Source organism: Chelon labrosus (genome assembly GCF_963514085.1).
Source record: "Chelon labrosus genome assembly, chromosome: 15".
In the NCBI taxonomy this organism is placed as follows: Eukaryota; Metazoa; Chordata; class Actinopteri; order Mugiliformes; family Mugilidae; genus Chelon; species Chelon labrosus.
Genome location: NC_140348.1, coordinates 6,961,718 through 6,982,272, shown reverse-complemented (window position 1 = coordinate 6,982,272; position 20,555 = coordinate 6,961,718). Strand labels below are relative to the sequence as shown.

Sequence of the window (20,555 nt, the reverse complement as noted above, 5' to 3'; positions counted from 1 at the left end):
CCCTATGACAACGTCCACAAAATAATCATTACCAGCCTTTTAAATGTGTTCTTAATGGTAGAGCAGTTGTTGAGTTAGTGAGAACAGATACCTAATAAAGTGTTTATATAGTCAGTAGTTGCTGAATGTAGTAACACATCTGCTTACAGCTACGTAATAAAATGTTAAAATGTGGCTTATATATCAGTAATATCAGGCTTATAAAAGAAAGATGAGGTCAGAGCCTCATGGTTACCTTAGCTCTAGTTATTAAACACCTATAAACTGTGATGACAAGTCAGAAGTAAACTCAAGCTCCATATTGTATTATTGTATGCAGTGATTTATTGATTAGATGAGACATTTCTTAAATATGAGAATTCACTGCTGTTTTTTTATTTATATGATAACAGATGAAATATCTTTTTATTTGAACTGTTGATCTGTTGAGCAAAACAAGTAATTTAACAACATCACGTTGGTCTTTTTAGAACGGATGATTGATTAATTTAGAAATGAATCTGGGGATTAATTGACTCTAACTCCACGTGTTGTCTTTATATTTTTATATTATTTAGGTTTATAAACACTCTTTATTCTCTCACAGGATGATGAAGACCCCGGGATGCTTCGTGTGGTTCATTTAGGAATGGTTTGAAAGCACTAACGAACACGAGATAAATCTTTATTAATCCCAACGGGAGACTGGAGAAAGGCATCTCACCAGTAACAAGCTCACACAAAGTAGTACCTGAGATATTATCTGTAAACAGGATCTAAGGATATTGCTATTGTACACACTCTGGTGAAAAGCAGTTTCTACACCAAAAGCCTATATTTTGTCAGACCTGTCATATTATATCTGTCAATTTAAACCAATTCAGGTTATTTTCTGTCTGAACCTTAAAAGAAAACAGTTACACCAGGTTCATCCTTTAAAAACATGACAGAAAATGTTTTTAAAGCTTGCCATTAATCAGCCTGAAAAAAATAAAGACTTCTATTATACTTCCATCACCACTGATATTGGATGTTCCAGGCTTCCTCTGCATGTGTGTGTACTGCGTGTGTGTGTGTCGGCCGAGATTACGGGCCACAGTTTTATTCATGAACAGGAGCCAACCAGCGACTTTAAAGCATCGCACGGAGCCCCTTTCCTGAACAGCAGCCATAGCCGTGTCAGAGCTGTCGACGCGCTGCGCTCACCGACTAATCTGACAGCGGCGCGCGAGCCCTAATCCCTCACTGTATCGTAATCTATTTACTTTGCATTCTAAGAGGATTTCCACCAAAAAATATACAAGAAGCGATGTTGGAAATGGACAGAAGATCAGCGAGGACGCTTTTCTGCTCCTTTTTTTGTTGTTGTTGTTGTTTTGTTAGCTTTTAAAAAAATATTATTGTATGTTTTTTGGGAAATCAATCCCCTGCAAGAGGGATGGGTGAAAGGAATTACATTTCTGACTGATACTAATACTTCTCTTATGTAAACATCAAAATGTTATGTTTCCCTTCTGATGATACAGTCACACTGCAGAGGCTGCCGCAGATAAGTGGCATCTGTCGTTGCCTTTAGTGCATCTCTTGACACGTTTATAATTTACAAACTAAGGCTGCATTATCTCTCGATTGTTTGACTTGACAGCTCGAATAAAAGCTGCTAAATTGCTTAACAGGCGAGCACGAGTTCCTCCCATCCCTCCGATGGCCTACACAGTCGCCTATTTGACATGCAAACAGTGAAATCTCACAACACAAATGAAATTTCATAATACGGAAAACAAAGTAGGAGACCAAATGCTCTCCTCAGTTACCCTTTAAGCAATTATGTCAGCTTTGTGAAATCCTAAATAGTTATGCTTCATTTAAAATGTGGCCAGCAGCTTTATTGTAGAACACCGCCTCACGCTCAAATCTTTGCCATCCAAGATGACTCGCAGAGATAGGCTTATTAGTGGTATTAACATACTGCGCGGCGTGCTGGAGCTGTGAAACGGCCTTGTTAACATTTGGAATTGAATCAAGCCTCCAGCACTTGCTATTATGCAGGTTATCTGCCTTTTTTTTTCTTTTTTCCTCTCTCCTCTGTGCAACAGCTGTGCAGTGTTTCAGCCGAGGCCTTATCACATCTAATGATGGCTCTGATTGGACTGATCCCGTTCTCCCCTCAGGGCCGAGGTCGTATGATTTACAGGTTTGTTTCTGGCCTCCATGAGTCAAATCCCTGAAACATAATAGATGAATGTGTCTGGACCATTAAAGTCGTCAAAGAGACAAATTTACTCACAAATGAGAGGTTCTTTTGGAAAGATTTAATTCCCCGGGAAAATTACAGAATAGTGTTTTGAGTCAGTGAATGAGATGTACTTTGCATAAGGATCACACTGCGATAGTTTCAACAAGGAACTGACTTAATTATAGTGAAGCGTATCTGTATTTAATATCTTCAAGACAAAAACACATTATATTTTGATACTGATTCTGATTCCAATAACATGAATTTTCTGAGAGGGAAACACTAGTTTGCTGAGCCTTAATTAAGTTAAATATTATGTTCTTGGTCAGACATCTTAAGCTTGATGTCCTGTTTCTTTTGGACTGCTAGAATCTCTGAGAGCAAAATAAAATCCTTAAAATAAATAGATTTTTCAGACTGATACTTTCTAACTTTGACTAATTTGATGAGAATTTCTTATGGAGCTTGGTATCTTCTACTAGAGATGCAAAACGTAATTAAATACTAAATTTTTAGCAGGTTGTTTATTATTGGTGTATACAGTTAAGTATACACAAAAAATGCCCAAATAGTCTTATCAGCATTTCCTTCAATATAATTTTCTAAATATAAATAACATAGGACAAACTGTACATTTAATTTTCTCCAGGTGACGTATTTGCTCGTGCATAGAAAGTGGAATTTCCTCATTTAGAGACGTAACAAAGCTATATTTTAGTCCTTTATGTCCAATCTTTTGCAATTGTTCTTCATTCTTACAGATACAACAATGAGCTCTATGGAATCACAAATAAATTTTGTATGTTGTGATTTATTGTGTTTATAAAAGGGAATTATTTTCCTCACTAAAGCAAACGTCTGTGATCATTTCTGTTTTTAAAGGTTAAAGGTCACACATAGGGTTTAGAATTGTGATTATTTTCACTCCCTTTGTAAGCAGATTTTTGTCACTGAAGATCTTTTAAAAAAGGAAACAAGACGATAACTCGTCAGACAGCAATCTGTTGACACGTGGAGACGAAGGGAAACACCGAAACCTGCAGGCCAACAAGCCTCCATTAAGCTGTCCCAGGTCTAGAAGGCTGCAGGGGAGAAGACAAGTTTTGACTTGGGACGAGGGTCTGCTGCATCCTTTCCAGATGAGATAATACTCTTCAAATACCTCTCTAATCCCTCCCTCTTTACTGTGATGCAACTGGTTTACGAAGAACGAAACGAGGAAGCGAGGAGGTCATCTGGAAAAAAAGCAGCAGTCATCTAAAGCCAGAAATGAAGATAGAAGGCAGAGACAAAGTCAGCGCTGGGCTGCTTCCACTAGTCCAGTCTTGTCTGATTTCCCATCAGATACTTCAAAGACGGAAAGACAGAAGGAAGGAAGGAAGGAAGTGTTTGACTGCACCACTGACCTCAGAGCAGCTGGAGGAAAAGCTCTGATCATTTAATTTACTACTGTTAAATAACTCCACTGAGGTTTAAGGGCGTTTGGATCACTTAGAAATGTGGTGGCAACATTTTAGCATGCAGAGTTAGCAATTAGCATGTAATGTTAGCCCAAATATGCACGTTTCAGTATTTTAACACATTACAGTATTTCCATTTTTCAGTTATGTTTAGAAATACTTTCTGCTTGATTGTAGTTGTGGCAATGTGGCCAAACACTGAATAAACAGCCAGTAAATTTTCTAATGACTTTTATGAATGAATCCAGACTCAGTGAGGTTGACATTTTCAACCATTTTTGATTTATTAATTTGTTGTTTAGTTTCCACCAGGATTAACTGTAAGAACTTTGGTTCTGAATTTTCTGATATTATATTTGTCCATTACGTTTTTTTAACTGGGGCTAATCATATTCATAGCCTCAGACATAAATTGTGTTTACTGCTAATTAATGCATATTAGCATGCTAACAAGCTTAGCTAATATAGTGAGTAGCCTATGGTAAACATGATATATATTCAAGGTGGGTTATTTTTGGTCATTATTATTAAGGTAAAGTATATTAATTAACTAGCTTTCAATTGATTTCTTAGAGTTTAGCCTTTTTGTTGTGAGCATGTTAGCTACTAAGTATAGCATTTGGCACAATGCCCACTCTAGTTGCTAGCATAACTGCAGACGTATAGAAATGATTGATTTGTGAACACAAAATGTTTGGTGTTCAAGTGGCAACATCAGTCCTGAGTTGTGATAACACTGCAGCTAGGCTACTGGGGCTAACAGTTTAGCATGCTAACAAGCTGATAACTTAGTGTAGGATATGCAAAGGTGTAATATTTTCCTCAGACATATTATAATATTGTTAAGAAGTGCTATATAATTAAATTACAGATTATTGATTATTGTTGTAACTACCACAAGAGTTTATACCGTTTATACGGCGTTTACTTGTGAGCAATGCCGTTAGAAGGCAACACATATTCTTGAGTTGTGACATGTTTGCTGATGTTTTCAGATATGGTACAGGTAATATATGTATTATATTGAAAATCATTAATTCCCAACATCCTCATTCTTTCATTATGCTTTTACTTTTCCTACAATAATTGGACCGCTAGCTTACTAAGCTGTTAGCCTTGATGGCTCAGAGACGCTAACAGCGGTGTCCTCATATGACTTATGGCTGATGCTGCGACTTTAACAGCAAACATTTTGTGTACGTGACTTCCCATGTTGTAAGGTAGTTTGTAGGTAGCACAACTAAACTGCATTTACACACACTAACTTAAGCTAAGTATAGCTAAGTATAATTCTTTTCACGTTTTTAAATATGTCGGTGTGACCATGGTGTAGGTGTTTCGTAGCTCACTCAACTACGACTTTAAGCCAACAAAGTGACCAGAGCTGTCTACCTGACATTAAGAGAGGTGACCAAATCCTCTCAACATGTATCAGGTAACTGGTGTACTCCTTGTACGCACTGTGTCCTCTGCTCATCTAAACCTGCAGCATCCAAACCTATGAGGAATTTCATGAATGCTCTCAGCGCCTTGTGCCATAGGGGTGACTAAGCTGCTTTCACTCCACCAGCTCGGCTGTCTTGGCCGCCTGGACTTAGCTGTGAAATCCCCTCATAGTAGGAACCACTGGAACTCTCACCTTCTTTGAGTTCAGAATACAAATTCATGAGTTTGTCGGCGGCTTCATTGGTTTTTCAGACCAGAAAACTTTTTTTTTTTTTAAATAAAATACCAGTGTAATGCGTCCAGACCTCAACTGAACAAGATGTAAAGGAAGGAAACCGAGGCCTTGCCTGACAAAGCGAAGAAACCGGAGACGGCGGCCTGGACTACACCCATGTCGGTGTACAGTTGACCTCAGATTAACCCCTCAGGTAAATATAATCCTCCTCTCACTCCTCGTACCAGCCTATGAACACACCAGGATGCCAAGGTCTGGCGACAGTCGACAGCCAATGAAAGACAAGTGTGAGTGTTGTTTTTTTCCTGTCCTGCATGGAAATGGAAGACAAGAAAACAGGCCCAGCATGCAGGCTGCTATCAGCGCATCTCCTGGTCCTTCGAATCTCTTTCTCTCCCTCACACACGGCGACTTATCGAGGCCTGTGAGGTCTCGCAAACCAAACACTGGAGGATCAGTCCGGTTTCTGTCTTTATCTTTTCTGTCTGTCTCTCTCTCACTTTCCTAGATATGAATCGCAGCCACTCATGCAAAAGCGGTCCAGCGTGGTTCCAGTTCATTTCCTGGGCAAAGTGTGAGCTAAATGTCAACAGTTTCCAGTCCACCCACATTCAGACACGTTCGCGGCAGCTGTTGAGAGGCCAAAAGGTCAAAACGGTTGACAACGGGCGACGTGGGGCAATCGATCGACCCATTGAACAGAGCAGGAAGGCATGGCATCGGTTCAGTAATGCTCTTTTTTTAAAGAATTAAATATCACATATCACTCAATTAAGATGAACTTTACTTGCATTCAGCTGCAGGACAAACTGCTGCATATTTCGCTGCTACAACTTCTGATTCTTGAATTGTCGCTGTCAACATTTTAGACACCCGGTCATGACGATGTAATTGTTTATTGTCCTCAAAATGCCTTCCACGCTTGTGTTTACCGAAAATCCTCCAAAGAATTTGGACGCTGATGGAAAAACATGGGGCCTGAACAATGAGAGAAACAAGATGACATCAATTGAATCGCTCACCAAAGGTGGTTTTGGTTCTGCTTCAGCAGTGAAGCTCATTGCAGTTTTTAGAAGCATGGTTATTTGGATTTTCACCTTACGCCATTGATTTGAAACTATTTGTTTAATATTTTTCTTGTTTGCATTTGATAAAGAATTGATGATTATTTCCACAAAGAGTTCAATAAGGTTTAAGTGTTGGAAGTTAATCACAAGGCCGCTTTGTTTAAAGTCAATTTGACATCTCGTTGCAAAAATGAACAAAAGAAATCAACAAACTACAAAATATAGGCAAAGAAAACATTACATTTATTACTTTTTTTTCCTTACCTAAACATGTTATTCTTCATTGCAGTGTTAATTTAGGCTCTTAAGAGTTTGTGTCCTGCTTCATTTAGATTATAAATAACATTTGAAAGCAGTTCTGTGAAAGTTTGGGGGAAATATGCTCTTTTATGTCAAAGTAAACCCCCTAAAAATAAAACTAACACCAAAATTAAGAATGAATGATCACAGTAGATAATACTTTTAGTCCAATAATGATAATAATAATTAAAATGCGTTTCTTTGAATTTTCTATACTTTCTTTTCTGCCTTGTTTTCGTGAGCAGCCTCATAATAGCGGATCTTTTATCAGAAACGCTTACTTCTTGTTTGAAGGTGAGCAGCTGCCTCGTGAGAGACCTGTGGCTCCCTCCTCAAACAATCGCGTAAGACTGGTCGCAAATGTTTGTTTGATGCAAATCCGAACAAATCCGCCGCTGTTGGTGGACACTCGCTGCGCTGTTTGCGCGTCGTGGCGCAAACATGTTTAATGTCCCGGTCGGCAGATATTTATTCAGCTGCTGCGAGATTCATTTACATAAAGAGAGAGAGAGAGAGAGAGAGAGGAAAAAACGGGGCGGACGGCTGGTGGGACAGACTGAGAAGATACTCCAAAATGTATCGATCACATTAATCAGATCCATCCCCCAGATTTTAACTTGTTCGTTGACATTTAGACAAACTTCCTTCTCAGATTATTTTTATTTGGATGATTTTTAGATTGAAAACGTCCGCAGCAATCTAAATAATCTTCTACATCAGACATTACTGGTCACCTTAAAGTAATGTGTGACGTGTTATTCTTTTAATCAAAAGGACATTAAAGTTGTCAAAAATACAATAAATATATTGAGTTGCAGAAAGCAGAAATGTTCTTCCAAATTTGTGATTAATGGTCTAAGACTTATTGGCTTCTAAAAATCTTTGTTAAATAATCAATTTTTGGCATTTTATAGAGAAAAGTCGAACAAATAAGAAACTGATCAGCATTTCAAAACAGGCCACTAAAGCTACAGTCGGACAGAAATCATGCAATAATAACTCCTTAACATGCTGTTCCTTTTTTTTAAAAAAAAACAAACAAACAAAAAAAAAAAAACACCTCCCATTTGTCGTAATTAAAAACATGCAGAGAAGTGTGCACAACCTGCTCGTTTCTTTGGCCGTTGTTTTATTGGGGCATTTCATTTACATGAATCCTGTTTGTCGTGCGCAGTTGCGGCCTTCGCTCCTGAAAACACACACACACACACACAAAAAAAAAAACAACCTTGCCAAAGAACTAACGCGATATTTTTTCTTCTTCTTTTTTTATAATGCGTTTGTGCCCGCAAGGATTAAACGCATTAAACACACACTTAACATGTGACCCCCTAACCTGGCCCCACCTACGCAATTACCGCATCAGAGGCAGAGAAATTCCTGCAGGTTATTTTTGGAGAAACCAACTCAGGGCGCAGGGAGTAATTATCACGCCATTACAGCGCTGCATTCAATTACGCCTCGATCAAATGTCTCCCGGCTTAATATTTTTATTTATTTATTTATTTTAAGTTTAAAAAGACACTTCGCCTCCCTTAAGCAAGGAGAAATGTTGGTATTTCAATTTGAGACAGAGACAGAGAGGATTAAACGCTGCAGCTCTCTAAAATGGGAACCTACATGCGTTCACGGCTTGTTTTTAATTATGGACTAATTTGCATTTACCCCCGTTATAATTAGAGGAAGAAGAAAACAAAAACAAGCTTTTAAATAAAAGTGTGACTAGTTCAAATGTCGGGAATCAAAACTTGAGACATGAATCCACTGTGGGAAATAAATATGACTTAAACGGATCTTTATTGGATGAACATGTATGTGAGGATGGGTCGCCTTTAAAAGATACATTCAACATCTCACTGTCATTTTTGGAGCCACATTTCCTCTCCCAAAAATTAAAATAATAATAATAATTAAAAAAAAAAAAAAAAGGAAAAAAAATGCTTTGACTCCAAATATCAAGCCAAGTGCTGCGGTTCAAACATGTCCAATATCACGACAATGCCCAAGAGAGGAGGTCTGCTTTGAAAATGTAGAGGCTACAGTAATAATAACTTTAATAATAATAATAATAATAACATCTGGAAAGGTTCTGCAGCTGTATTTGAGATTTAGAACTTCCCAAATTGCCAAAACATTTTTTTTATTTTTTCAATCTGAGTAAAACAATGAATATAAAAGCTGATGGCCAATTTTGTTCTCTTTGGAATATTTGGAAAGATTTACATACTATTTATTTTATTTTTTTTTATTTGTGGTAATAAACAATTTCAATTTCCAAAAAAAAAAAAAAAAAAAAAAAAAAACACAAACTAAACATGGTCACTGTAACTGACCCAAATACATATTTACATATTTCAGCTCCTTGGTGTAGCTGACTAAAGATCTCTGTCATCCTAAAATAACAAATTTCAAGAAATAAAAACTATACAGGATTTGATTGGGTCGGAGGTAAGAGGGCAGAGTTCCTGTCGGTGCACCAGAGGGGAAAGTATATTCCTCCCGTCCAGAGAGCTGGTGGTCAAAGGAGTTTGGTTGAAATGACTTTACTTTTTCTTTTCTTTTTTTGAAAAACAGTTTTGTTAAGCTCATCCAAAGTAGGGGGTGTCCTTAAAAACTCCTGACGTTCTCTCTTCAGGATAGTTTTTTTTTTATTTTTCATTTTTAAAGACTTTCAGGGGAGGAAAAAAAAAAAGTTGCTGAGCATTCCTGCTGCTATCTTGTTATTATATGGTTCATAAACTCTTTGTGTCTTTTTTTTTTTCCTTTTTTTTAAAAAAAAAAAAGCAATAAGCTAATCTGGAAATAAAAAGAAGAGGGAGCAGACGAGCAGGGAGGGAAAAGGGAGGAATAAAAAGCTTGATCACAAGACTTGGAACCTCCAGGAGGCCTGGTCTTTGTAGTCCAAGCAGTCCGTGGTGTTAAAGTTGAGCTTCCACGAGGAGGCTGCAGTCTGCTCTTTGTAATCCAGGCAGTCGGAGGAGTTGAAGGCCAGGCTGGAGCCGCCGTAGGCCTGGTGGTGGTGATGGTGGTGGTGGCCTGACGACTGGCTGATGTGGTGGTGTGGGTGGCCCGACATGGACGAGGCCGTCATGGGGCTGAGCTGGTGGGGGTGGTGGTGGGAGTGCATGGGGGCCAGGTAGGAGCCGCAGTCCACGCCGCTGAAGTAGGAGCTGGAGGGGGCGGGGTAGCCCTGGCCATAGCCAGGCGTCTGGTTGTAGGACATAGGGTAGGAGGTGGCTGCAGCAGCGGAGCCTGACATTGAACGCTGCATGCAGGAGGCATTAGAAGGGGGTCCAGGCTCTGGGAGCGGGGCCACAGCAGGAGCAGGGGCGTTTCCAGGGGAGATAGCTGGGCTCCAGATGGAGGAGACGGTGCTGATGGAGGTAGAGGTGCTGCTGAGCGCCGCCGGGCCTGTGTGATTGGTGGACGAGGACGAAGAGGATGAAGAGCCCGTGCTGGAGACGGCGGGAGGCGTGAACTGGCCGCTGCTCTCGGACCCGGTGCTCTCCCGGGCCGGAGAGGACTTTTTCTTGGGCGGCCTGGCTTTGGCACTGCTGCCGCTCTGCTGCTGCTGGCGACACTTGGCCCTCCGGTTCTTGAACCACACCTAGAGCAGAACACCAGGCAGGAGTTAGCAACACATCAACAACCTCAGCACGTCAAGAAAAAAATAAAACACTCCTGAGCCATGCTGAGAGTACATTATGGAGGAAAATTGGGGGTTATTAGCCATCAAGGTTCATTTCCACCCCGGCCTCTTGGCTCGGACCAGCCAAGGGTCTAATTTCATACCTGGTAGACGGCTCTAAGATAACAGGCTATTGGGTTTCACCACACAGTAGGGTAACTCTAGAGCACCGAGAGGGTAGAGCATTTTGTTTCACACACACATTCTGAAAATAACTCAAATCGTGTGAGAGAGGCCTGCCTTGGTTTCCCCTAATGCCTTTCAAGAGCAGTATTTGTACATCATTGTGGTTTAGCAGTAAAATGTTTGTGGAGCATTTGGCTTCCTCAATATAGATCCTGTACACACTGTCTTTCAGATCAAATTACGCAGCCTTCTGCTGGGCTGCATCACACGATGAACAAATAAACTGAATCCGATGAAAAATAAGCTTTTTGTCTGAAATTTAATCAGTTTACATCATTATGTTGGATGTTGTTATGAAATTAAGTGGTGTAGGGGTGACTGAAGTGGAAATATTAGCCAGTAAGCTGAGATAAACTGGAAACAAAAAGGTATGATAGGAGGAGATTTCAGAAAAAAAACAAAAAAAACAAAACCCACGACATTTGAACGCAACCATCCGCTTAAAAGTACCACTTCTCAGCGGTTTAATATTAGCAACGTACAGCCACTTTCCATTAACTAATAAATTAACTAGTACGTTTGATTTTAATTAAAAATCACGTCTTTATCATGATCCATTTTACCATTATGAATTAGATTCTGGTTACGGTCCATTTTAAATGGCCTCAAATGGGTCAAAAACCTTAGATGTTTACAGTTTTAAATCATCCAAAATTAGGCTTAAATTTATTCACAGACGAATTAATCTAATCAATTTGACACTAACGGTGTAAAAAACAACAACAAACAAACAAAAAACACACTAAACAGAATCTTAAGCGTCAAATTAATTTATCGCCGCTAGCTAGCTAAAACTGACCGTTAATTAACGTTAAAACGCGAGTGACGTCATTAACAGTCGACGTGGGTGAAACAGGAAATTTTAGCCTAAAATAATTTAAAAATAAAAATGTCTGCTCTATAGATAATAGTCGCGCAGTAAACATATGTATATTTATATATATTGATTAGTGCAAAACTAAATGAATAAAAAAATAAAGACGCTATTCTTGTAGCAAATTTTAATTAGCTGGCATGTATTTTTGATTATAATAATGGCGGCCTAAAACTGAGAAAGGCACCTTCCTTTATAAACAAGTGTGTCTATAAAATATTTATTAACGGTCCTAAGTTACCGTTTTTTTTTTTGTTTTGTTTTTTTACCTGGACTCTGGACTCGGGCAAGTTGATTTTCAGCGCCACCTCCTCCCTCATGAAGATGTCCGGGTACCGCGTCTTGGCGAAGAGAGCCTCCAGGACGTCGAGCTGGGAGCGGGTGAAGGTTGTCCGCTCCCGTCGCTGCTTCCTGGGAGTCGCTGCGGAGACGAAGAAAGAAGAAAAGTCAATAAAAAACAGTCTAATAAACAATATTATCTTCAGCGTCCGTTTAGCTTGCTGAACGTTGTTCTATTGTAAATTAAAAACAAACTTTGTGCACCTGAACTCGGATAATATAATCGATTTAAAGTAGAAACAGTTGTTTTATAGGACTAATCAAACTGTATTACTACTATTATTATTTCCCAGTAGTCTATCTCATAATGTTTTAGGGGGTTTTCTTCACTTTTTCTGCCACTACTTTTCAGGTCCACCCCGTGTGCAGGTGTCTCTTTCCAACGTGTATTAATAGTTTTTCCAGGTGTGTGTGTGTGTGTTTCCTACCTGGGTAGCCCACTGAGGGGTGCAGCAGGTCCATGGCAGCGCCGCTCAGCCCCAGGCCGTTGACGCCATAGGGGGGCTGTTTGAGGTAGGACATCATGCTACAGGCGGTCACTGCTCCACCCAGCTCAGGCCAGTGGTTCGGTTTCCCCCGATGCTGCAGCTTGACGGGACCGGGGACCGATTTAAGTTACTGCACACACAGAAAGAGGAAATATTAGAAATAACCCAATGGAGTTTTGTCTTCAGGAAGAGGGGAAGGTTTATTTGATTAAATCGTATCAAACTATCTGTGACATTTTTACTTTTGACTATAAAAATATGTTTTGGAGTGAATTTCCATATTATTTTAAAGCATATAATAAGACAGAAATTATGAAATCACACACAGATCTTAATATTGTGAATTATTGCAGCACAAACGCACACGAAGTCCCTTCAGGAATAATAGGATAAATACAACCAACTTATAAATCCAATGAGGGGAAATAAAACCTGCAAGATTTTCTTCTACAAAGCTTAATTTATCCTCATATTAAACCTAACAGCAAACAGCCTGGAAACATGTTAGATATATTTAAATAAATCACAGATTATCTACCTTTATTTATAATTGACACCCCACCCCCTCTGTTTAGATTTTTTAATGCAATAAAAGCCTCCAGAAAAAACATTAGTGTGTGTTTGTTTGTACTTAGACACACACACATATATATATATATAAAGATGGATTATGGATTGTCTATAAAAATAAATCACAGCTCAAGTCTTTGCTGGTTTGTTTCGGCTCGTCACACTCAATGTGTGTTTTGACCAAAACCTGAATTAATATCCACCAACTACTGAATCATTGTGTCTGCTTGAGTTATTCTTTTTTTTTGTCCAAGTAGAAAAACACATATATTTTCAGAATTATTAAAATTTGCACCAGTGCATTATTGTAAACCTGCAGAGGAAGCCAGCCAAACTTAATAGAAAAAAAGTTCAATTCAGTTTTCATTCTTGAATTTAAACTGAGTAAGAGGCTTCATTTTAAACTGATATTTTCTACAAAGCACAGCTATGTTTTTATTTGTCTTTTGTGTGTGTGTGTGTGTTTTAAATGACTTTCTACTTTATATAATTTGCAGCTACAGTCTCTTTATTTCATCTCACCAAAGACGGATGAATTCAATTCAAGATTTAAAGGAAATTAAACACGTTTATCTAAATATTTAACCGAGTCTGATTTTCACTTCTCATGAGGAGAGCCACCGAAACGCCCTGAAGTTTAAATAGTGTGAATTAAATTAGTGAGATTATTTTAACAATGAGCTCCTAACTGACCAAACCAAACCTCAACCAAACCAAACGTGTATTCCAGCTGCGCTCTGAAAGCGCATTTCCAGCTCCGCCAGGCCGGAGTGAAAAGACGAGATCTCGGTGCAAATGAACTCAATTAGAATTTAGATTAGACCTCCGGGGAGAGAGCGTTTCAGAAGGGCTCTTATCAGCAAAATAAATTAACAAAAAAAAAAAAACTCAAAACACGCCTCTCCAATTATCTACTAAGTGCTCCAAACGCTTTAATGGCCAATTGCTCTCAATAAAAACTCGCAGGAATGAAATGGAATAGAAATATGAAAATTATCTACTCTGGAGGAAGTTGGCTCAATTCATCCGGTTCAAGATGAAGTCCTCTGCGCTGCGGATTAATTGATATCTGCGCTAAAAGAAACCAAAATAACCTGCAGAGGTGCAAAGTGAACCCACGAACAATTTAAAGAAAAACGTTTGCAGCGTTTTGGGAAAAGTTTTTAGCATTTCAACTAAAGCTCTGAAAGACGCACAAACTCCGAGCGTTAAATAAGGAAAGAGAGAAAAAGACAAAAACTAGAAACTTTACCTTGTTCTTCTCCTTCCCTTCTACTCCCGAGCTCTCGGACTACAGCAGGAGAGTAAAAAAATTATCCAGCAGTAGGGAAGTCTGCGGGGCACAAAACTCGAGCAGCGGCCGCAGACTTGCTCAAAAACAAACAAGAGTGCGTAAAGTGAGCGGCAGCATCACGGAGAAACGCGCAGGCAGGTCGGCGGGATACGGGCGTCGCCGCGTCCTCGGTACGGTTCCCGGCGTTTTTACAGCCAAATAAATCAAACTCATTTGCTTTCAAGGGGCTTGTCGTTGTCTGTCAGAGTGTTAAGGTGATTTCTAATGGAGACGGATGGAGATTGATCACCTTCTCTCCGCCCCGCGCCTCTATGAGCGGAGGATCACCTGCGGATCCGCCTCCTGCAGCCAATGGAGGCGCAAAGATCCGGCTGACGGACGGCCCAGCCGGCCTATAGGCGCAGAGAGGCCGCTTGGAGAGCCCACTCCCACTCACCATCAACCCTTCCCCTCCTCGTCCCCCTCCTCCTCCTCCTCCTCCTCCTCCTCTCGCTCCCAGTCCCGAGACCAGAAGAGCCACAACAGAGGAGCGGTTTAAAAAGATGGAAATGTTTCACAGGTCTGCAGCAGAGAGAGCTTGAGAGGGTGCAGGCCTGCTCAGGCTCTGCTGAGAATTTACAGGATAGTCAAATGTCACAAGTTGTTTTTTTTAATTTATCTGTAAAGGAGCTGGGAGCATGTTTGCAGGTTGTAGAAATGACGCAGAAGTAAAATCAAGAAAAGTTTTATTTTGACAGAAAGCTGCACGTTGATTTCAAGAAAGGCCGCGGAGCCTCAGCAGCTTTTATTTCTGTTCTTTTGAATCCAAAACGTGGGAAATAAAACGGCGATAAAAGGGAGGAAGTTAAATTTATCCATTTTGATTTTTATTGTGATACACCCCTCCCTCCTCTTTTCTCTCGCTCCGCGCGCACACACACCAGTCTCATGAATATTAATGAGGTTTAATCCCCATTTAGAATTACATTTGAGGATGGTTGACGTAAAGTTTAATAGGGATAGACCTCCAACTCAGTGCGGAGCTAAAAAAAATAAATAAAGAAGAAGAAGAAAAATCAGCCTCGGTCAGTGAATCAAATCCTGCACCAATCCAACACAAAACAAACTGAATATTTTTTCTTTTTAAATGTTTTTTTTTTTTTTTTGGGAGGGGGTCTTAGTATCCGTGAGGGTCGTGGATCTCTGCAAAGGCCTGAGCTGAAAGCGAGCTAATGTTCAGAGAGAGAGAGAGAGAGAGGGAGAGAGAGAGGAGGGATGGAAATTACATTTATATGTGTGAAGGAGGAGGAGGGGAATCAAAGTGGAGGGTGATGGGACTTAAAAGTCATCGACGAGAGCACTTTGACAGAGAAACTTAGACATCAATAGAAATAAATAAAGTAGTAAAATGCAACAGAGTCATGTTGGAGGCCTGTAGATGCAGCCCCGAGGCACCTGGATGCTCCCTACTGCACGAAATCAGACAAAAGTGATTAAAAAGAGAAGAAGCGTCTTAAAGGGTCATTTATTAAGGAAGAAGGTTGATTGATTTATGTTATTTATTTTATTTCCACCACATATGAAGTTTGAGCAGTCTGAGAGAAATAGCAGCAGCAGCAGCAGCAGCTCTCCTCTTCTCTGCACAAACACAGAGTCACACAGGCTGCGTTAAATTATGCAAAAAGGCCATTCAACAAATATGACCCTCAAACACAAAAGAGACGAGCTATTCTGACATTTCTCTGCATTTCTTGTTTTTTTCTCTCCCTCCCTCTCTCTCTCTGTCGATGTAAGACCCCGAGATAAACCCCTGAACAAGTATCAAGTTATCAAGTTGCACCAACCTTTTGTAATAAGAGTATTTTGTCTAATCCCAAATTGCAGTTGAATTTTCTTAATGCTGAGCTGGTAAAGCCTGGGATTAGGCGGCGAGGAGAGGAGGGGGAAAAGTTTTGTCCCTTCAGCCGGCAGGATTGGAAGCGGGGATCTGCGGGGATGTTGTCGGTGCTTATTAAAACGATGATGCATAAAACACAGTGTTGCAGGAGCCCCGGCGCTGCACGCAGAGACCCAGGCTCCCTCAGGTGCGGGGCTTTTTTTTTTTTGTTGGACGGCGGCGGGGCGAAGGAAGTAACGCAGAGGCCGAGCGGCGCTCAGCACCTGTGAGGTGAGGCCAGGAGACTTCAAAGCTCAGGAGATAATCCATTCAGCTGAAGGATCCTCAGCGGCGCAGCAGCGCCGAGGCAGCGCCGCTTTTTACGCAGCGCGTCGTTCTTATTCACAGGAAGAAGAAAAAAAAAAAAAAAGAGGAAAGGAAAGTGACTCTACAAATATTTTTCAACCCTTCTGCTTCAGCTGGAACATTAAAGAAAGACAGAAACGCTGCAGAGGTAAGACAGGAACCGCTTCAGTCTTTTTACGCTTCTTTAATTCTGGAAAAGGCGCAGAAATAAATGTTAAAAATATTAAATTAATAACTTGAAATGTTTTATTTAATAATCAGGCCTTCCAGTTGTTTGTTCTACAGCTGGACTCGTTAAGGGGAAGAATTTATCTGAGCTGATTTTTAAACTGATTTTAACAAGCATCAAAACTTCTGAACAAATTCAGGAGTAAAGGTTCATTTTTGCGCATGAACAGTTCAGACGGAAAGAAACCAATCATCCATTAAAACACAAAAATATTAAAAATTAATTTAAATCAGCAAGAGACATTTTTGAAGTTTACCACACACTTATTTTCAGTCCTTTCGGTGCTTTGCCTTTTTTTATTTTTTTTTTTAATACTACATATTTTTTAAAAAGAAACTAAAACACAGCTCCTCCTGGGACGTAAAGTGCGTAACGTGCACGTCCAGTCGGTCCCAAGCAGAGAAGAAACGAATCAGCAAATTAATTTTGGAAGTCTCAGGATATGAGGCCGGGGAGGACGTCCGCTGTCACAACCTATTTTCCTGCTTTAATCGGGGATGGGAGGCTGCCTGCACGGCCAGAGTGGAGGCTTCAGACACGGACACTTGACCCATCCTCATTTATTTATTTTTTTATCAGTGTGTGAATTAGTTTAAGTTACAAATTCAATATATATATGTATGTGAACATATATATTTTTTTGTAATTTGACAATGAACAGCCGTTTTCCCCTCTCAACCCTCTTGCTGCGGGTGACCGAGCCTCTCCAGCGTTGCCCCCGTGTTTCCAGCGCGCACGAAGCGGCCCAAAAGAGAGAGAGAGGGAGAGAGAGAGAGAGAGAAACATCTGCTCGGTACAAAGTGATTTCTCTAATCTTCCTCAGAGGAACCTGCTCGGCACCGACCTCCAAAAAAAAAAAAAAAAAAAAAACACTAAACAGAAAAGCCAATTTTAATTTATAAACGCGCTCAAGTCGCTGGGGAATTTGAACAGAGCGCCGAATAATAAGCGGCGCTGAACGCGGTGATAGGCGTGCATACATTTTAATAACTTTTATATGAGGAAAGAAACAATAAAAACAAAGAGTATGACTTGGATCGTGACGTAAATTCATCAAGAAAATATAAAGTCACATTAATAATAGATTGAAACTCATTCATTAAAATCTAAAATGAATTAGAAAATGATTTAAATTTCTACCTGTGCGTCAAAAACACGCCACACGAAGCCTGTGGAGTATGAAATCATAAGGACTTTATTACTGAAGACTTGGGTTATGACAGTGGAATAAATAATCAGATAAATGTTCACACGTTGAAGGAACAGCTGCACCAGATGTGGAGCTCTAAAAGAGATGCACGTGGAAGCATATTTCTCTTAGACAATAAATAGAAATCAAAAGGTGTGATGGGAGGTTCACTTCCAAGCAGCTTAAAGGACAAACGGCAATAAATAATATATATATTTGTTGTTTCTGACTGCATGAATCCTGACAAAAAAGAAAGAGGGAAAAAAAAAAGATTTGGGAGGGTGTTGGTCTGAGCAGTGATGAAAATATACAACACAGTGTTTTTTTTCTTTTTCTTACACTTGACCTTTTGGTAAACTGCTTTCAAGCCAAGACAATAAAAAAAAAAAACGCAATAGGAAAGTTTATGAATGTTCCTCAGTTAAGATATTTTACAAGTAAAAAGTGAAATCATTAAAAGAAACAGAGTCAAGTAATGAAGTAGCTTGAAAAGACTGACATTATAACGACTCTTTGAACAGAAAACATCAACCTCTTCTTCTCCTCAACGCGATGAAAAGTAAAATCCCCCCTTTGAACCCGTTGTGCTGTACCTCAGACTGACTCCACGTTCAGAGAGGAGGCTGTGCTGCAGCTTCATTACATACAAACATTATCACCCCTCCTGATTTTATTTTACATACAAGTACCGTTCTGGGTATAAAGAAGTTTAAAATAAAAACAAAGTGGGACAGACTGAGTCAGTCGGTATAAAGTTGGTGCAAAGGTGTCATCTCTGCGGTTAATCTGATCAAAACAGAAACCAATCAGGATTCCAATAACTGGTGTCTAAAAGCCACTATCAAATAATAATAATAATAATAATAATAATAATAATAATAACCATTAGCATGATGATGTTACATTTCTTTTATCGGCTACATTTGTTGTTTCCTGACAATCATTGAAGGACACACTTCTCTTCTTTCTTGGCCATCTTGCCTTTGTTCTGCTCCAGAGTCCTCTCCAGGTGTTCGTCCTCCTCCTCAGCCCTGTGGACGGCAACGGTCAAAAGGTCAGATGTGTGTTTTTTAAAATTTTTTTATGTGTGTGTGTGTGTGTGTGTGTATATGGTACAGACACAGGTAACACAGCTGGTGCCATGACAACCATCGCCCTGCCACCTGTAGAGTGGCATGGTGCCAGGGTCGAGCTCTGACCTTTCACCTGCCTGGCACCCTGATGACGGACGCTGCCGCCAATCTGGAAGTCATCCCACCTGTGCAGGACGACTGCAACGTAACGGCTCAGCTAACGTGTTTTCACTACGTGGATGGTTTCTGACGGACCTCTGGAGATTTACAGGAGCTACTGACACACACTGGGTGTTTCCAGAGACTCCAACGAGTACAGTAGGTGACTTACTGTTTCTCCTGAGCGTCCAGGTCTCTGACCAGAGCGTCTCGCTTGTTGACCAGTATGACCAGCTCATCCAGCAGCAGCTGCTCTCGTCTCTTCTGGGCTTCGGTCTTCTGCCAGTCTGAAACAACACCAGACACCTCTGTTAGACCTGGGGACACTTTTTTATTCCACATAGAGGAAAAGTTTGACTTTGCTCCTGTCAGGAAATTGTGACTATTGGAAGAGGCTGATGAACAATTTAACACTGAACTGCCCGAGACACTCCTGGAATAGAAATGTTCCTGAGAAACTGTTATAAAAAGCTTTTTGAGTACTCTGGACGTGGCTTCACTTGCTAGCAGCCCATTATCTGGTAACTGATTCGCATGAAGGACGGCCAGCCTGTGTGTTTGAATGCTTCAGCAGCTTCTCAAACAGCTTCAGACGATTCAGAGTCGGACGGAGACATTTCAGTAAAAGTTCATCTTCTCTTTAACCTGCTGGACTGTGTCGAGGCGCAGAGCAGCTCCGTGTCTGCTTTAGTCCACTGTGGAAATGTGACGTGTAAACACTCTGTCAGGTTGTGTTTGCACAGTGATGATGCGTTGACCCGGGCAAACACCCTTGAAGTATAATGTCATGTTAATGGATGAATTGTCATGATGCACACAGAGAGATATGAAGAACCTTAATCCCACAGGAACAGGCTGCTTCTATGAAACCACTAGTGAGAACAGTCATGTACGGCTCAGAATTATGTGGTTGCACTGAGATTATGTTTATGTTTGGACTTTATTTAAGATTAAAATCACTTCATCCAGTCGTCATCGTCCAAAATCTTTAATAGAACCTTCCAAATAAATACTAACACCTGAACATTACGTCAAACTGTTTCCTTAGCTCCTCCACAAACAAACAAACAAGCAGGTGAGCCCCTGAGTCTCATCTCTCGGTTCTCAGGGTCTTTGCAGGAAGGGGCCCCACAGGGCCCCACAGGGTCCAGGTGGGACCCTGATCCAAATCCCTTAGCCTCTCCCTGGAGGAGGGGGGCTGCCCACAGGAGAGCACTCGCTCCCCCTGGGGCTCAAATATCCGCCTGGCGCCCTCGGCTCCACATTCACCCAACACCAGGACAGCGCTCCCCCCGTCCCTCACCCCAAAACTCACCCCTACAAACAATAACATCATTACAACCTTTTTGTCGAGTTTAAGCAACAAGCAAAAACAAACTGCACGTTAAACCAAAGCTGTAATTGTTACAAAATGCAGTTTAAATCTTAAAGTCACGTCGTATCCTCTGCAGGGAAACACGTTCAGATACACGGCACAGACTCCTGCCGTCCCACGGCTGAAAGGAGGCAGGAAAACTGCAGC

At 40.5% G+C, this 20,555-nt stretch overlaps 3 protein-coding genes across 7 annotated transcripts in view; 1 reads left to right on the top strand and 2 right to left on the bottom strand.

Annotated features, from left to right (window-relative positions):
- Positions 1-3,608, top strand: part of wdpcp (WD repeat containing planar cell polarity effector) — a 61,238-nt gene extending 57,630 nt beyond the window's left edge. The window contains exon 17 of the mRNA XM_084561270.1: positions 587-3,608. Within this exon, the coding sequence (XP_084417396.1) occupies positions 587-637 (51 nt within the window). The 3' untranslated portion in view covers positions 638-3,608. The remainder of the gene's footprint in view (positions 1-586) is intronic.
- A 4,812-nt stretch (positions 3,609-8,420) lies between these two features.
- On the bottom strand, positions 8,421-14,361 carry otx1 (orthodenticle homeobox 1). Of its 2 annotated transcripts, XM_084561529.1 has the most exons (4): positions 14,121-14,361; positions 12,239-12,428; positions 11,741-11,892; positions 8,421-10,330 (listed from the first exon to the last, which is right to left on the bottom strand). In XM_084561529.1, the coding sequence occupies exons 2-4, from the start codon at positions 12,333-12,335 to the stop codon at positions 9,584-9,586; spliced, it is 996 nt and encodes a 331-aa protein (XP_084417655.1). In that variant the 5' UTR covers positions 12,336-12,428; positions 14,121-14,361; the 3' UTR covers positions 8,421-9,583. The 2 variants fall into 2 exon arrangements, with proteins under 2 accessions (XP_084417655.1, XP_084417656.1); XM_084561530.1 differs by lacking the exon at positions 14,121-14,361 and having other exon boundaries at positions 12,239-12,597.
- A 3,389-nt stretch (positions 14,362-17,750) lies between these two features.
- The window catches only part of ehbp1 (EH domain binding protein 1), a 131,006-nt gene continuing 128,201 nt past the window's right edge, over positions 17,751-20,555 (bottom strand). For all 4 annotated transcript variants that reach the window (XM_084561373.1, XM_084561375.1, XM_084561376.1 and 1 more), the window contains 2 exons: positions 19,206-19,320; positions 17,751-18,832 (listed from right to left, as the gene is read on the bottom strand). In XM_084561373.1, coding sequence (XP_084417499.1) covers positions 18,742-18,832; positions 19,206-19,320 — 206 coding nt within the window. In that variant the 3' untranslated portion in view covers positions 17,751-18,741. The remainder of the gene's footprint in view (positions 18,833-19,205; positions 19,321-20,555) is intronic.